Genomic DNA, 16,563 nt, shown 5'->3' on the forward strand with positions numbered 1-16,563 from the left:
TAGGACATGAGACATACTCATTCATGGATGGTTATGAAGGCTACAATAAGATTTTTGTGGCAGCCAAGGATCACACTAAAACTACTTTTGTTATTGAGTGAGGCATTTATGCTAGTTTCATGGTAGAAACTTTCAAAGACTATTCGACCAAGTTTATTGCTATCTATTTGGATGATTTTTGTATTTACTCAACTATGTCTTTTCATCTGATCTAATCTTGAAGAAGCCTTTGATAGATGCAAATAGGTAGGCATTTCCGTGTCTAAGTCCGGTGTTTTCTTGGTCATGTCATCTTTCAAGAAGGAATGAAAGTAAAGTGAGGTAAATTTTAGGCTATAGAAAAGATGCGTGAGCCTAATAGTTTAACTCATTTCAGGTATTGTGTGGGTTTTATCAATTTCTTTAGAAGGATTATTAGAGATTTTGACCAAGATTGCAGCTCCATTATATGAGCTCACTAAGAAGGATACCAAGTTTCAGTGGACTATTGAGTTTTCTACTACCTTCCATACATTAAAGAAACATTCCTCTTAGACACCCAGCCAAGGTTAAATGCCATTTTGCATGTTCATGTAGATACTTCTGGATATGTCATTAGTATTATTATACTAGCTCATCTAGATGGGAAGTTGGATTATATAGTCTATTATGCAAGCCGATTGATGACTCAACCTGAGTGCAATCATAGCACAACTAAGTCTCGATATGGTTTATAGTTTGAAAATTTTTAACACTTAATCATGAGGATTTGCTATACCTTATTAATAAGTCAATAAGATAAGGTAGATTAGTCAAATGGATATTGTTACTATAGGAACTTAATTTCAAAATTATCTATAAACCCAAAAAATCACATTGAGTTGATTGTCTCTCTCGGTTTCCAACCTTAGATATCAGAAAAGTGTTGCTATTAAGTTACCAAATGCCCATGTGTTTGCTGTTGACTTCACCAAAATTGGGTATGATGAGTTGCTACACACTATTTATCACATGGGAGCTTTTCCAACACATGCCAAAGGACAAGCACAAGAGTTGACTTTGAAGACCTAAAAGTATGACTTGATTGGTGGGTAAGTTGTATCATCAGGGTGCTATTGGAATCCTACAAAGATGGGTTTTGCCAACATGAGGGAGATAAGGTACTTAATGAGCCGCACATAGGCCCACCAAAAGGTCACTTTGGTGGTAAGATTTTGGCTCAAAAAGTTTTATAAGTTGGATTATGGTGAGTACTCTAATTAAGGATGCCCATGCTCACATTGTTTAGTGTGATATCTGTCAGTGCACATGCCAATTGCTTCCTCATGATTATATGCCTTCCAATCGAGGGAGCCATGGGAAGCATTCCAACATTGGGGCCTTGATTTTATAGTTCCATTTAGTGATACTGCTACATAGAATAAATACATCATAGTAGCTATAGATTATGCTACAAAGTGGGCCAAGGCTAAAATCTTAAGGGATAACTTGGCTCGAACTATAGTCAAGTTTCTTTTTTAGGATATTATTTATGGATGCCCAATTGAGTTTGTTACTAATCAAGGCACTCATTTTATGAATGAATTTTTTGAGTTACTGCCAAAGATTTTATGGTCGTACACCGGGTTGCTACAACCTACTACCCTTGGTGTAATGAATAAGCTGAGTGAACCAATAAAACCTTAAATGTGTGCTCACAAAGATGGTGATTACACATTGACAAGGCTGGGATTCAAAGCCTTGTGCTGCACTATGAGCTTATCAAATAGCTTAAAGGTCAGTACCAATTTGACACCTCAAATTGCAACCTCTACATGATTTGAGATAGGCTAGTTTCAGGAGCCATGGCATATTCAGAGATGCCTCGATTGGAAGTCTCAGCATCACAATTATTGCTAACAAACACACCAACTGGGTTTGAAATGGTTAGTGGATCGGGAACATTTGGAGATCTGCATTCAAGTACTAAAAAACTTGACTTCATTGAGGAGGTGAGTGTCCTAGAATCCTTGTCTAAACCTCCTCCACCTCCTCTTTCAAGGAAAAGTTTCAACAAACTCACTCCCACCACTCTCTGCATGCACAAAAAGTCAATCCCTCATATTATTGAGTCCCCTCAGTCTCCTCCTTTGACTCTTGATCCAGTTTCCTCCCCCAATAACATCTTTGATCCACCTCCATCACCACCCCATTTGGAGCCATTGCCTACTTCTCCTAAAACCCAATACTTGGCAATCCAATTTATAGAGGAGAAGACATAGGGTAAAAGCATGCACATGAATTTGTAATGGCCACAGATGGAGGAAATCACAACATAAGGGCCACAGGTCAAACTCCTCCAATAAGCTAAGTAGGGAGGCAATTGTTGTGGAAGCTCAGAATAAGGAGGTCAAGGAAGGTGAACCGACTAGCAATCTCAATTCTAAGTCAATAAGGGAAAAGAGCCACTACAGAATATAGAGGAACAATTGGATGTGGACATCGAGCAGGTAGTTCCCAAGGAAAACATAGAGGTCACTTGTGAGATGAGGAAGACTGCTCTCAAGGGCCAGAACAATAGTAAAACAACCATAGAAGAAACCACAATAGAATCAGAGAAGGTTGTGGCTCAAATCAAAATGATTATTTTCGAAGCAAAAGAGGAGGCATAAGCCAATACCTTGGCACTATAGGATACAGAAGAAGGCACTAGTGCCTTGATTGTGCCTTTATAGTTAATTGATAGTGCAGATGATAGACTATGGATCACAAGGGCAAGGGCATTGTCAATGAAACATCAAGCCTAAGTGATCAAGATGTCACAATAAAAGTCTCCCCAAGTTGAATCATTATGCCATAGGATTCTATTGTGCTGGGCATGCAGGTGGCCAATCCAGATAGGGAAGTAGCAATTCAAAAACTGTGTATGGGTATGATACCCCAACAGGAGCCAAGAAGATTCCACTGTCAATAGGATTCTATTGTGCATGGCACGCAAGTGGCCAATCCAAATAGGGAATCAGCAATTTAAATTTTGTATATGGGGATGATACCCCAATAGAGCCAATAAGATTCCACTATGATCCTTCTCCTGTCATTGCCTCCCCCAAGATATGTACTTCCAGGTGAGGGTATCCACCCTCTATTTCAGCTCAAAGGCATTACACCCCCGAGTACAATCTCCACCTATTGGCAACAGGTAAGGGCAACAAGGCTAACGGTAGTGTGATGATGCAACACATTGCTACATATTGGTACACATTGGGTGCCTCCTCAAGTTATTATGTACAAATGCGAGGACCACAAAATACTGAGAGCTCAAAAAAAAATTTAATGAACTATATCTAGGTCTTTGTATCAATAGGTATAATGCTCTTTTGATGTACTATGTGGAAAGATGACACCTGACATATCAAAATGTATGATGTAAAGGACATATGCACTTTGAAACCAAGATGTTGGAAATGGTTGTCTATGTTCCTTTCACATGCAACAAGACTCACAAACATCTCTCTAAAGTATATGTATGGAATTCCTTATACCATATTTAACTTTTTCAAGGATAATAGGCTTTTGAAGCTGAGGTGTCCAAACCACGTATGCCACAATGTACTCAAGTACACACCCTAAATTTGATGACCAGCTACTAGGGCTCTCTAGATTGGGATTGCTAAAGACGATTTGAACATACAGTCAATCTTAACACCTTGAGCAAACAATAGAACTATGACTCTCAATTTCCCTAGTTGTTCATCCATAGTTGTTAAAGACAACCTCCATGTTACTTTCCCTCCTCTATCAAATAGGAAAAATGGTTTTGTGTCATTGTGGGGACATATAATGCATCTCCTATGCTCTCTACAGCACTTGCATCACTATGCAAAATTGTGAGGTGTCTCATCATCCATCACAACAGATTTCTATTAGGGAAAAATTCTGATAACCAATCCCTTTCTAATGTCATGTGATTTCTCTCACTTGGGTCAAACCAACATGTGTCCTCATCTTTGTGAATCAGAGTAGCTCGCTTCTCAAGAAGAGCATATTGAGAGGTCAGGACCTTGTGCTCATAATCCTAAGAGTTGTCCTCATCATATGCTGTATAAAAACCTCCCTAATTCCTTCTTTCTATGTCGACTTGCAAGCCATTCAGTGAAGAATTGTCCTCAGAAGAAAAATAAACCCAAACCTCAAACCCCTCTCACTCTCAAGCCTCCTATGCCACCAACTGAGAAATGGGTACCTAAGGCCCCTTTTATAAGAGTAGAGAAGATTCCTTTAGGTGCGGGATCTCCCTCCAATCCCAAAGCTACACCGAAACAAGTTCTGATTAAGCCCCTCACTAAGAACTCTTTTGAAGCTTTAGTTGATGATGAGACCGAAGAGTGATCAGAGAAAACTAGGACAAGATGCAAGATGATGATTTTGATCCTAGATGGGAAAAAGATTTTGAAGAGGATATTACTTGAAGGGATGATATGACTACAGACAACATGGAAGGTATAGACTCAGAAGAGGAGCTCCTCAAGTCTATCCAAGAGGTCAAGGAAACCCCCCCAAGAACATTGCTTTTATAGCTATGCAGAACAAAAGAAGACAGTCCAAAATAGCAAGTCCTCAATGTGATAGCCCGAATCCCATGGCTAAAAAGAGATCCAAGAAGAATGGTAAGTAAAGTAGTCTCTCTCCTCACCTACAATGCCAGGGGTCTTAATGACCCTAGTAGAAGTGAGGAGTTTGCTTTCTGGCTAAGAGCCAATTCCCTCTCTCCTCTTTTCTTAGCCCTTTGGGAGGTCAAAGTAACTAGCCTCACTCTTCAAGATAGACTTTAGAAAATAGACAAAAGAAGAACTTGGTTTGTCACTAACCACAAGGATGGCAAAGGTGGGTCAGCTTTAGTAGTTCTCTCCCACTTTCTGGGCTGTATCCTTAGTGATAAGGTTAACACTCAGGGCAGATGGGTTTCGTTAACTATCCTTATTAAAGGACAACGCTTTACTATCACATCCATCTATGCGCCCAACAGTTATCGAGATAGAAAGAGCACCTAGGACTCTTTATATGCAATTGGGGAAAGAGGTTTTCTCCTTGGAGATTTTAATATTATGGAATCCGTAAGGACAGGTGGATGGAAAAGGTTCAATCATAAAGGGATCAGAAAGAGAAGCGTGGGGAACATAAAAGACCAACTCCAGTTGGTAAATATGGGTAAAGAGGGCACTTTCACTTGGTGCAATAGCCAAACAAGGCTCAATAGAAGAGAAGGAAGACTAGATAGAATTTATTTGTCTCAAGATCGAAGTATTCATTAATATTTGGGAAGGTTGTATGCAAAGGATTCAAAGCAAAACATTTGTTTTCTCAAAGTTGATTTTGATAAGGCTTATGACCACTTGGATTGGGATTTTCTTATTCAAACCCTCTAGGACATGGGCCTTCTCCTAACTTCTGTGTCTTTTGTGACACTGCCCCTTACTAATGCTACAGCCAAAGTGTGTGTTAATGGAGAGATGAGTCACTCCTTCCTCAAAAGATCCATCAGACAAGGTTGCCCTATTGCTCCCCTCCTTTTTGCAATTGGTGCAGATTCACTCGGATGGCTTATTCAAAATGAAATTTAAAGTGGTACCATTAAAGGCATTGGGCTCCCCTCAGGTAAAAAACTTATCTACCAGCAGTTTGCAGATGACACTAACTTTACTCCTAAGAACACAAGACATGACATCCAAATGTGTTGAAGTGCCTTGATGTTTTCTGTGAAGCCTCGAGATCCCTCATCAATCACTCAAAAACAAGGTATGCAACTTTAAGTGGAAATGAACAAGAGGTTTTGAGGGACCTTGGATGTTTGAGGATTTCCCATGGCACTATTTTTCACTTGCTTGGGATCCCTATGGGATTTCAATTTTCAATGAAACAAAGATGGGATTGGTTCCTTTGCAAATTCAAGAAGAAGCTTAATAGATGGAGAGGCTACCAAGCCAACTTTGCTGGAAGGAGGTTGGTTCTGAACCATTGCCTCTACCCTATAACCATCTTCTACTTATCCTACTGGGCACCGTCAAGGGTTGGTCTTGAGATTTTTATTAAGCAATGTAGATCCTTTCTATGGGGAGGTCCTACCAGACTGTCTAAAGTGAGGTGGTCTTTCTACATTAAACCCAAAGGGGAGGGAGGTCTGGGGATAGTTGATGTTGAGCAAGCTACTCATAAGCTTGTTGCCTCATGGATTGTCAATGCTATTCTTTACCCTTTGGAAGATTGGTCCCGGATTTTGCTCAGAAATACTATTCATATTCGACCTCTCAGAGCCCCTAAGTGAAAAAAATTCATCTTCTCTCGACTCTCTACTCCCCAGAACCCTGCACCACAAAAGAGATCCCTTTATGGAGATCTCTTTGGTGTACTTTTGAGCAAATTAAGAGCTTCATTGTGTTTTCAAGTAAAGGTGCCTTTATTGCGCTTGATTCCATTTGGGTCTCGGTGATTTTCAAGGATAAATCTATGAATGATGAAGACTTATTGAGAGCAAGCCTGTTATTCAAAAAGGGCCTTCAATGCTAGGGGACAACTATGGGACTGAGGAAACCTCAAATGGAAGTGTTGGCAAGAAAAACGGAGAGAATTCTCACTTACTAATAGTTAGCAAGCTTTAGTCATGAACAGAATCACTCTCTAGCAAGGTGGCACTCAATGGAAGGGTACTAGTTAACAAGAAGGAATTTAGTTGGGTGGAAAGATCCCTCTTTTTTCCCATACCAACGCCAAATTCCACTATTGACGAAGTCTACAAGGAACTTAAGAGATTTGAAGAGAGTGCGGCCACTTGGAAGAACAAATTTGAGACTATTTGGGACAAAGACGCACCAAAAAAGGCCTCAACCTTGTTGTGGATGATACTCCACATGGTCATCCGGACAAATAGCAAAAGCTTAAGAATTGGGAAAGGTGATGGTTGTTGCAAACAATGCCCAGGAGTGTGTGAAGATGTATTTCATCTCTTTGTGGCCTGTCCTCATGCAAGGAAAGTTTGGAATCTCTTTGTGGCATGACCTCATGCAAGGAAAGTCTAGAAAGTTGTCCATCTAGTTACTGGGGAAACTTTAAATTGGAAGGCTATTCTTTTAGGAGAGTCCTCCAAGGTCAAGAAGGACTAGTCATGAATGTACAATAAAAAATTCAAGTGTATATGTATTATGAAATATGATGCATCACAATGTACACTATACAAAGGTGAATCATAATTTATCATTCTTAACAATGCACACTATACAAAGGTGAATCATAATTTATCATTCTTACATAGACTACATACACAATCAACAATTCATAAGAACATGCGATGATAATCTGCTTGCTCATGTTGTCTATGAGCAAGAAGTTTCTTTTGGTATGCATACTAGACAAAGAAGTCCTCTCTATATCAATAGTGACAAGGATTAGGTTTCAGACCTACATTAGAAGGCATGTTTTCTCTAGGTTTCCCAAAGAGTAATCCAGAAGAACTAGCAAAAGAGTAGATAGCCTCAATAAAGCTTATAATGAATTAAAAACCATTACCATTATCAACCCTCTAGGATTGTTTTTCTTCACCTATCATCAACCCTCTGGGATGAGGAAGTGGTAACGAGGATGCTTGGATGTTAGGAGACATTCAATCTGTCACATTCTTTCAGGGTTTGCGAAACCTAGATTTAGTTGAGCATTCATATTCTGTGATCCAAATCAACATGCCAAGGGTGATGAGATTAATAGAAATATATTATGAGAGCCACCATATAACCGTAAGAGTTGCATCAAATTTGTAAACATATCCAATTCTGACAAAACACTACTTGCCTTTCCTGACCCAATGCTCATTATTGATTATTCAAGGAACCTAGAACATTGGATTCTTTGAACCACTATAAATGCTCTAAGAATTTTACTTGGGTGGAAGTCAGAGAACAGTGAGAGCATCACAGTTACTTCAATGGCTGCTGTGAACTGTCAGTGCAGGTTTACATGAGACAGACAAGCATAATAAACACTTTTAAACAAGCATAGAAGCAATGGGGGCAAAAGGCCCAAAAGGAAAATGCGATCATTATTCAATTGTACAGAAAACTTTGAGATCCATTAGCCTACATATGAAGGCCGATTATGAAATATTTGCATGTAACCAGAGCTATTTATACAACTTAATCAACAGGCTTAAATTACACTTTCTGGGGCAAATGCAGCCAATATGGCCTGAATGAATACGTTATGTACAAAAACCATTAATATATATGTATTATCTGCATCCAGAGATCTTTCTAAAACAGCCTCACAGTTCGAGCTTCATCTTTTGGGCCACTGTGGGCTCACATTCTGCAGCAAAGCTGAAGACAAAATCAGACCTACGAATTTGTTTTCACATAGATCTGGAATTTGAGCAACACATCATCCACTTGACAAGTTGAACTACAGTACAAATTCAATTTAACACGTTTATGTCTCTTCCTTTTGCAAGAAAGATTCAGTCCTGGGATTTCAACAATGGAGCACAAGAAATCTGCATACAAGATCCTCCGTTCCCTATCCCAGACTGGTTTTGAATTAAAATTTTGTTCCTCAAATTCTTTTCATTGGTTCAACTTCAAATCAACATCACAATAGAAACTTAGAAAGGACCAGACATATACATGAAAGTCTTCTATTCAAAGGGGACAGAAAATTAATCCCAGACTGGTTTTGAATAGAAATTTTGTCCCTCAAATTCTTTTCATTGGTTCAACTTCAAATCAACATCACAATAGAGAGGACCAGACATATACATGAAAGTCTTCTATTCAAAGGAAACAAAATATGTATCTTTCAGAATGGCAAACAGAAGAATCCATTGCTTTATTACCTTGTTTAATGTTCCTGAATCTTCTATATCCTTTTCAGTATGCAAAACTGAGGATACACACCTCAGACAGCCATCCTTGATTTTAGACATCTAGGACTGCTGATTTCCATTGAAAGCAAAGCGGATACGAGTGCAAACAAAAAGATATAGCATTCACACTGTAGACTAGCAAGACCTAAAATTCAGTTCAGTCAAAAAATGTACGTCCTACAAAATAACAAACTCTTACTGAATTAAGGAAGCAGCCACCCCACTTCCCTCTTTGCTATGTTGCTAATCTGGACAAAAGCACTCACAAGAAATGATGATGCACCATCAACATGTCGCAACCAGGCATTGAATTTCAACACCTGCATTGGTTTGACGCATGAAAATTTAATATTTTGAAGGTCCATCGCTGCCTGTCAACTTGCAATCCTATGAAATAAACAATTTCTCCAAGGGTGGAGGATTCCCTGCTAGGGGTTTGGGGGTGGGGGATCTTCTTTGAGAGGATGGGAGGGTATGTGCTTCCTTTAACAAGGGAGGGGGTCTAAGTTTGGATGCATGGGCTCAAGGATTTAGGGAGGTCTAACGCACTCTAGCGAGCTCAGGTCTGAAAGAGTAGCGGACCAGCGGTTGGGTCCAATTGCGCCTCCACCATAGCTTGGGCTAGCAAAGGGGTTGGCTCCCCATAGACTCAGAAGCTCTCACCTCAAGATCAAGCGCAGCAAGTAGGTTTGTGCCCATGAGATCCTTTGCCTATCTCCTTTGCAGGATTGTGCATTCTTGGCCTCATACTTTCTTCTCTCTTCACAAGAATCCTCCACTTGGGGGTGCAGTGGGTTTGGTAAGCCATATAAAGGCTTAAGTGGAGAGGAGGCCCATGCCTTGGATCCATTTTGGGGCTTGGGGTCCCCTTGGAGTGGCTAGCAGGTTGTGGATTGGGGACCCACACCACACAACTCCACATGGCACTTGAGAGAGAGGCCACGCTTCCCCATGGTATCAAAGTAGGGCTTTGACTAAGTTGATCAAAAGGAGACTTTGAATCTAGTCAAAAGAACATTCTTTTGGCCTAAGCTAAGGTTGAAGTTGAGCTATGTGTTCGAAACTTCAATGGTGCTGAGTCAACAAAGCTAAGCGCTTTGAGGCATGCTGGCTTGTTGCATCCTTTGGAGATACCTCAAAAGAAATGGCAAAGTATTTCCATGGACATTGTGGTGGGATTACCATGGACCTCTTGTGGACTTGATACAATTTGACATGGTTCACTCCTACAAGACAACTACCCAGCTTGTTCACGTATTAGTGGAAGAGCTGTTTAGCCTATATGGAGATGCTAAGTCTACTGGGAATTTACTGAGGGCTGTGTTCAAGAAATTGGACTCTTAACTCAGTATGAGTTTGACTGATCATCCTAAACTCAATTGACAGACTAAGGGTCAATCAGAATCTGGAAGATATGCCGTGTCTCTCCTAGGGGCCATCTGATCAGGCGAGTATCTTCCGCTGTTGGAGTTTGCTTACAATAGAGCTACGCGTTTAGCCACCCGAATCAGTCCATTAATGCTGATGTATGCCGACTAGCCCAAAGCCCCATGGGTAGTTGTCAAGGTCAATACGGCGGCTGATGGGTCACAACGGCAACAATATATTTTCCAATTTGCAAGGGAAAGCATAACGAGTGCTCAGGACAAAGCACAGTTTCATGCTAATCACAAATGGTCATCTCAAGTTTTGTCAAAGGGTCAGTGGCTTTACTTGAAGATCCCTAAAGATTCTCCACTCTGATAGTTTTTACAAGATTCCCTTGGCAGTTTAACAAAAAACAGTATTTCACCATTAGTATCAAGCTTCAGAACCCGCACTTAGATTGGTAGGGCCAACCAAGGCACAAAACTCGAACCCCTAAATACTCTCAGACAGCATATATCTCATGAAGAAAATTGACAAGCTTTATCATTCGTACTAGTTTCAATGAGCAGCTCCACAGTTGAAGTTTTACATAAGAACAAACTTTATCCCCACTTTAAGTTTCTTATGAGTCACACCATCACAACAATTGAAGCAGATTATGGATGAATATGAGAGCATCATTTGACTAATGCTTGGACTAGTGGTAGGGTGTAAAATTTAGTCTTAGATGCAAACCTCCAGAGTGGCAAAGACAAGCCGCATTCGATCAGCTACAAGTGCTGGCTCTTCAGCATGCCCCATCACAGCCATTTGCTCTAGCTGCAAAGTCTTTACTGGAAGCCTGTTGATTATAGCACAAAATACTACATCAAAAGGCAACGTGCCAACTAGGATTAAAGGAACACGACTGTTCGTGGATGCCAGCAGCTACTTGCAAGACACATATTGATGTGAACCGCCTTGCAGGAAGAAGAAATCAAGAAACTGTAAAAAGCAAAAACTTTATAAAGATTTACCAGGCCATGCCACGCATGTAATATGCATTTGCAATAAGTGCACAGAAACCTCGCCATTGCAATTGAGCCTCAGCTGAAACAGCAGATGTGCTTGACCATCGCACAACTGTTGGTTGGGGAGTGCACAAAATAGTAATGAATACGATAGTCAACCACAGGATGCACTCCTCTATCTGCAGGAAAAGCAAGTATAAGAGATTTTGTTTCAGATATAACAATGGACATCTCTAATTATGCCTTCTTGAGCAAAAGCTAGAGAAAGAAATGCTTCAGAGACCTGCTTCAGAGACCGACACTTCTGAAAACCAGAGAAGTAAAAGAAATGCTTCAGAGACCAACACATTTGTTCCAAGATCTCTGGTAAAAACCTAACCTCCTCAGATGTAAGCTTAGACTTTAAACTAGTTGTGTAACCTGCAGAAGAGGTTTCATCTAAGTCTTCATCAGAAGCTCTCAAGCTTAAAAGTTCTCTTCGCAACCCCTCATCAGTACAGCCCACAGCATATGCGTTAACTCCAGCAGTAATAAACTCCTGTATTTCAATTAACAAGAAATATAATTGAACTTCAAGTTCAATCTTCCAAAATTGAAACTTTCATTGATAATCTGTAGTAGATGAAATTGACATAATCCCATCCCACACAGTATTCCAGATGCCAACACTCACCTTGATGTTATTGCTGAATCCCCCCTCAACCACTTTCTTGTACCTCCTGTGCAGGCTTAGGGCTATGTTGCGAGATGAGCGAAACTCATCATCAATGGATGAATGTGCCTGTCAACATGTGCAGGTTCAAAATTTGCATAGGCACAATGACCGATTTTAAATGAGCTGTATTGAAAATAAGAATTAAACCTCTGGAACCAGTTGTAAAGATATGCTTATGCTCTGCATCTTGGGCATCCACTTTCTCAACACACACCATGATACAATCTTGACTGAGCTCCGTCAACAAGACAGCACCCTTTGACATTACCCAACAATTTTCAAAGCACCATCTCCCTTTTGCCCCCTCTAGTTATCTTGCAAGAAGAAAAGAACCATGTCCATATAATTGTTAGGGAGTCGAGCAGTTTTGAATGCAAGGACATGCTTTCCTCTTTCTCTTTATGATGAGACAATTTAAATGCGTTCACAAAGACAGGAAAATAATGGGCCAGCAGAGGTGGTGGAACGGAACAGGGGAAAGGGAATGGGATGGGATGGGGGCCAGGAGGGGGACGATTTTGTGGATTTATCCGCAGAGACATGAGTTTGATCATACAGTCTTTGGAGATTCCACTTTCTCCAAGTTTCACTTTTCCCAGATGTCACTAAGGCAATCTTTTTATGATTGCCTCTGTGTTCGTCACATAGATTCCTCTGTCTACTTGTCTTAATATTGAAATCTTCTGATGTTTGTAATTGCATGTTCCCTCTTTGGAGACTGCTTCTTGTACTAAAGAAATACATGAATTTCAAAGAGTGTGTGTGTGTGCACGCACGCGCGGTTGAGAACAAGATTCCCGACTCTTGCTTTTGGGAAATTCTTCAAGCTCTTTGGTTTTCATCCACGCACTCAAGAGTTTGATCTTTTCTTTGTTTGGGTTTGTTATTGGGCACTTTGGACTTTGTGGATAAACAGGAATTGTAAAGTCTTTGGTGATCCAACATTTTCTTTATTTACTTTCTTCAAGCATTCTCTGCAGCAATCTTTTTTGAATTGCTTGCAGACTCGCTACATCAATCATGATGAATGTTTAGCATATACAGTTTTCAGCTGATGTAATTCCTCGCTTTGAGGTGGTTTTTCTTGTAATATAAACTCCAATATCTACTGTAATTATTCTCTTTTGGTCCACTCCATGGGACAAACTTGTGGGCGAAAATATATATACGAAGAGCAACAAATAGCCTCGGTTCTACAAAGTGCACGCCAAACATTGGCGTGAGTGCAGTTCAGAGTCTCCATTAAGTTGGCTGATGACAACCGCAATGTTTGTTGGTAAACAGGTCAACCTTAGGCAAATCCTGCTAATGCTTGCATTCCGAATCGACAGACTTGTTGTAGTCCAGAATGGGTCCATCATACTGCCCAATATCTACAAGACTAGAATTTCTTGAATGTCGATTGAGAACCAATAGTGAATCGGGAGAACCACTTTCCACAACTAGATGTGCCACCAATAGTTGATGAAGAACAAACATTATATATCTAATAATCATTTTTCCTTGCTTGAGAGCAGTCTTGAACTAGGTCCATCCTAGGCAAATCCTGCTAATGCTTGCATTCCGAATCAACAGACTTGACATAATTCAGAGTGGGTCCGTCATACTGCCCAATATCTACAAGACTAGAATCTCTTGTATATCGATTGAGAATCAATAGTGAATCGGGGATAAGAAACACATTGAAGAACAACTAGATGTGCCACCAATAGTTGATGAAGAACAAATATTATATATCTAAAAATCATTTTTCCTTGCTTGAGAGCAGCCTATTGCCAGCAAGAGGGAAGACTAAGTCAATACCTGTACGTGCTGAGCTATCACATATTTTAAAAAATACATATTTATAACAAATAAGAATTAAGTTATTACCGTATATAAGACTAAATCTTATATACAGTAACATACAGTAATGAGAATTTAAAACAGACATATAAGACTAAGTCAATACCTGTACGTACTGAGCTCTCACATATTTTTTTAAAGACATATTTGTAACAAATAAGAATTTAACTATTACTGTAGGAAGAAGCAACAAACCAGCAATTTGTATCTTCCTATCTTTCTTTACTGATCTATCATATATTTTAAGAAAGGTATATTTATAACTTATAAGAGTGTAACAATTCATGTAGGCAGAAGCAACAAACCAGAAATCTGTTTCTTCTTTGCAGCAAGTTGCGTATGCCTATCGTCCTTTCCGTCTGTATTGATTCTCTCAACCAGGAGCCATAGCCGGGCTGAATGTAAGCACAGTGCCTGTCGAGTGCATTGCCTGCCAGCTTTACATTTCCAGTGGGATGGCGTATATTCTGGTACCAAGTGAGGCTGCTTTCCTCCCGACTGCCCCTGAGTTCGCTCGTCGTCCTAGGAAATGCCCTGTGCTGGAAGCAAGAGATTTCAAACATAGACCCTGTGGTCTGCAATCTTTGCACGCCAATGTCCATACGCTTGAACTGCTTCATATTCGTACTGCCTGTACAATATATAAACAGATGACTCTTAATAAAACAAAAGAAGAACGGCAAAAGCTTTTAAGCGAAGCTTGGATACCTATCATGCAATACAAAGAGTGCCAGGTAAACTCCTCAAACAGATGAGGAGAGAATGTGCCCTGTCTCAAAAATAATAAAGCAAGACAAAATCAAGGGCAAGCAAATGCAAGGACAAAGTGTCGGATGTTATCAAGACAGTACAATTTCAAATATAAGTGAGTGCAGCTATCAAACAACTGAGGAAAAACAAGTTCGAGCATTGGAATTTTCCGAAACACGAATATGACATTTGAAATGAAATTGTATAGTTGCAATCAGCTGCGTTTAAACTTGCTTCGGATCAGCTGAATAAGGTGTTCATCCACATCAATCATCAAAAGGATTGACCGTGCCCACAGAGCCCATTGCAATTGATGTGTTCTGAAAGAAAGAGCTGGGTTTGAGACCTGAGTGTAATCAGCCTTCTAAGCTTGTGTGCAAGGGAATTTGATAGCAAGATTTCGACCCTCGTTTTTTCAGTGCTTCCCAACATTTGCTCATGCAGTTGGGAGCGGAACTTCGGTTCACTGATAGATGTTCTTGCTTGGCGATTAAAGCGCTCTACGTCAGGCCACGATCAAAAAACAAGGCTCTCATAAAAGGATCCGGTTACGAAGGCTGAGATATCTCAGGCCAGGGAGGTGATTGCAAAAACATGTCTGATTGCAAACATGTCCTTCAAAGGAGGACTGGAAGATCGATCTGAATCATGATGAGTCTTTCTGGCCCAGTCTTGGATGTGCTACGATTCGAGTGATTAGTGGGAGAGGTTGACAGAGAGGAAGAAATGGGCGATGAGTAGTTTTGCAAACATGTTCTTGAAAGGTAGACTGTAAGATTACGATGAATCTTTCAGACCCAATTCGTTATTTGAAAGTTTGCTGGGATTCAAATCATTAGTGGGAGAGATTGACCGAGAAGAAGAAATGGGCGATTGAGTCATGCAACAGGTGCCAAAGAGAAGGTGGAATAATTTGCACATGAATTCGTGGTCATAACTTGTTATGCTATGCCCATCGCCTCGTTGGCTCCTTGGGGGCTTCTAGCATTCTCGCCAAGAAGATATGGTTTGGGTAAATTGTGGCCAGGGGCTCATGCTCTCTCCACCCCCCTTTCACTTCCATGTTTGGTTAATGTGCGGTCAGATGGTTACGGCGGTAGCCCCTTTGCATCCCATGCCTCTCACTCCAACGCAGTCAACTGGCATTGTCATGGCCTTCTACAAGGAGAAGTGTCCCCCAACTCGAATGGCCTGCCCTATGGGTGAAATAGTAAGTTGGGAGTCCACCAATAGTTGAGAGAGGAAGAGTAGGGAGTGAAACACTAAGCTGGGACGTGGAGAGGAAAAGAGCGAGGAAAAGGTGGAGATCACGAGGAAATTCAGGGAGTGGATAAAAAAAGGATTGGAAATTAGTTTCGCTTCTCCAAGCTAGGCCACCATCAATTAGGCTTCCCCGTGAGACGTGGCAAGCCAAAAAAAGTTTCTATTAGATAGGCAATGGAGCTTACAAATTGGCAGCCAAAAACAGGGTTTGTTTTCCACTCAAACCAATAAACAACTTCATGTTTACTATGGCATATATGAAAACAAGGGTGCATGTATGCACGAAAGCACTTGGCTCCAACTTGTGGGTTTTACGGGTCTTTGGACACTGTCGATTGTTTAGTAAGAAATAATAAACTAGATCCACAGTAGGCAGACACCGAGGCATAATTGTAAACAGTGTTCATTTCGCAATTTAATTTAATAGTGTGTGACTCCCAACATGAACACTTGTGACTATTTTAGTAGCATTCTATTATAAGTTAACTACATTAAACTTCAAAAAACTAGAAAATAAATTAGTGTTCGTTTCTACGATAGTTTCATTTAACAATAGAAAAAAGATGCAAATTTTCGAGGAAAAAAACCGCCCAACACTGATTTTATCGAAGATTAACGTAGTTAAGAGTAGCCGAAAGTGATGATATCGGCTCAATGTTTTCGTGAATGATCTGAAAAGGTGTAAGCAAAATATAGGCTCGCTTCGAGTCCCCCCAAAAATGCAATTAAATAAGTGTTTTCCACTTTAA

At 40.3% G+C, this 16,563-nt stretch overlaps 1 protein-coding gene across 3 annotated transcripts; it reads right to left on the reverse strand.

The window, feature by feature from the left end:
* Window positions 1-7,997: 7,997 nt before the first annotated feature.
* Window positions 7,998-15,505, reverse strand: LOC147884344 (orotidine 5'-phosphate decarboxylase). Of its 3 annotated transcripts, none has more exons than XM_087398623.1 (7): window positions 14,898-15,505; window positions 14,107-14,432; window positions 11,915-12,022; window positions 11,621-11,779; window positions 11,248-11,420; window positions 10,967-11,072; window positions 7,998-8,321 (listed from the first exon to the last, which is right to left on the reverse strand). In XM_087398623.1, exons 2-7 carry the CDS (start codon window positions 14,419-14,421, stop codon window positions 8,304-8,306), a joined length of 879 nt encoding a protein of 292 aa, XP_087254749.1. In that variant the 5' UTR covers window positions 14,422-14,432; window positions 14,898-15,505; the 3' UTR covers window positions 7,998-8,303. The 3 variants fall into 3 exon arrangements, with proteins under 3 accessions (XP_087254749.1, XP_087254747.1, XP_087254748.1); XM_087398621.1 differs by having other exon boundaries at window positions 8,003-8,310; XM_087398622.1 differs by having other exon boundaries at window positions 8,003-8,310; window positions 15,405-15,504.
* Window positions 15,506-16,563: the final 1,058 nt, after the last annotated feature.

Source organism: Dipteris shenzhenensis, chromosome 27 (genome assembly GCF_047967505.1).
Source record: "Dipteris shenzhenensis isolate YYH24624 ecotype China chromosome 27, Dip_SZ_1.0, whole genome shotgun sequence".
Taxonomy (NCBI): domain Eukaryota; kingdom Viridiplantae; phylum Streptophyta; class Polypodiopsida; order Gleicheniales; family Dipteridaceae; genus Dipteris; species Dipteris shenzhenensis.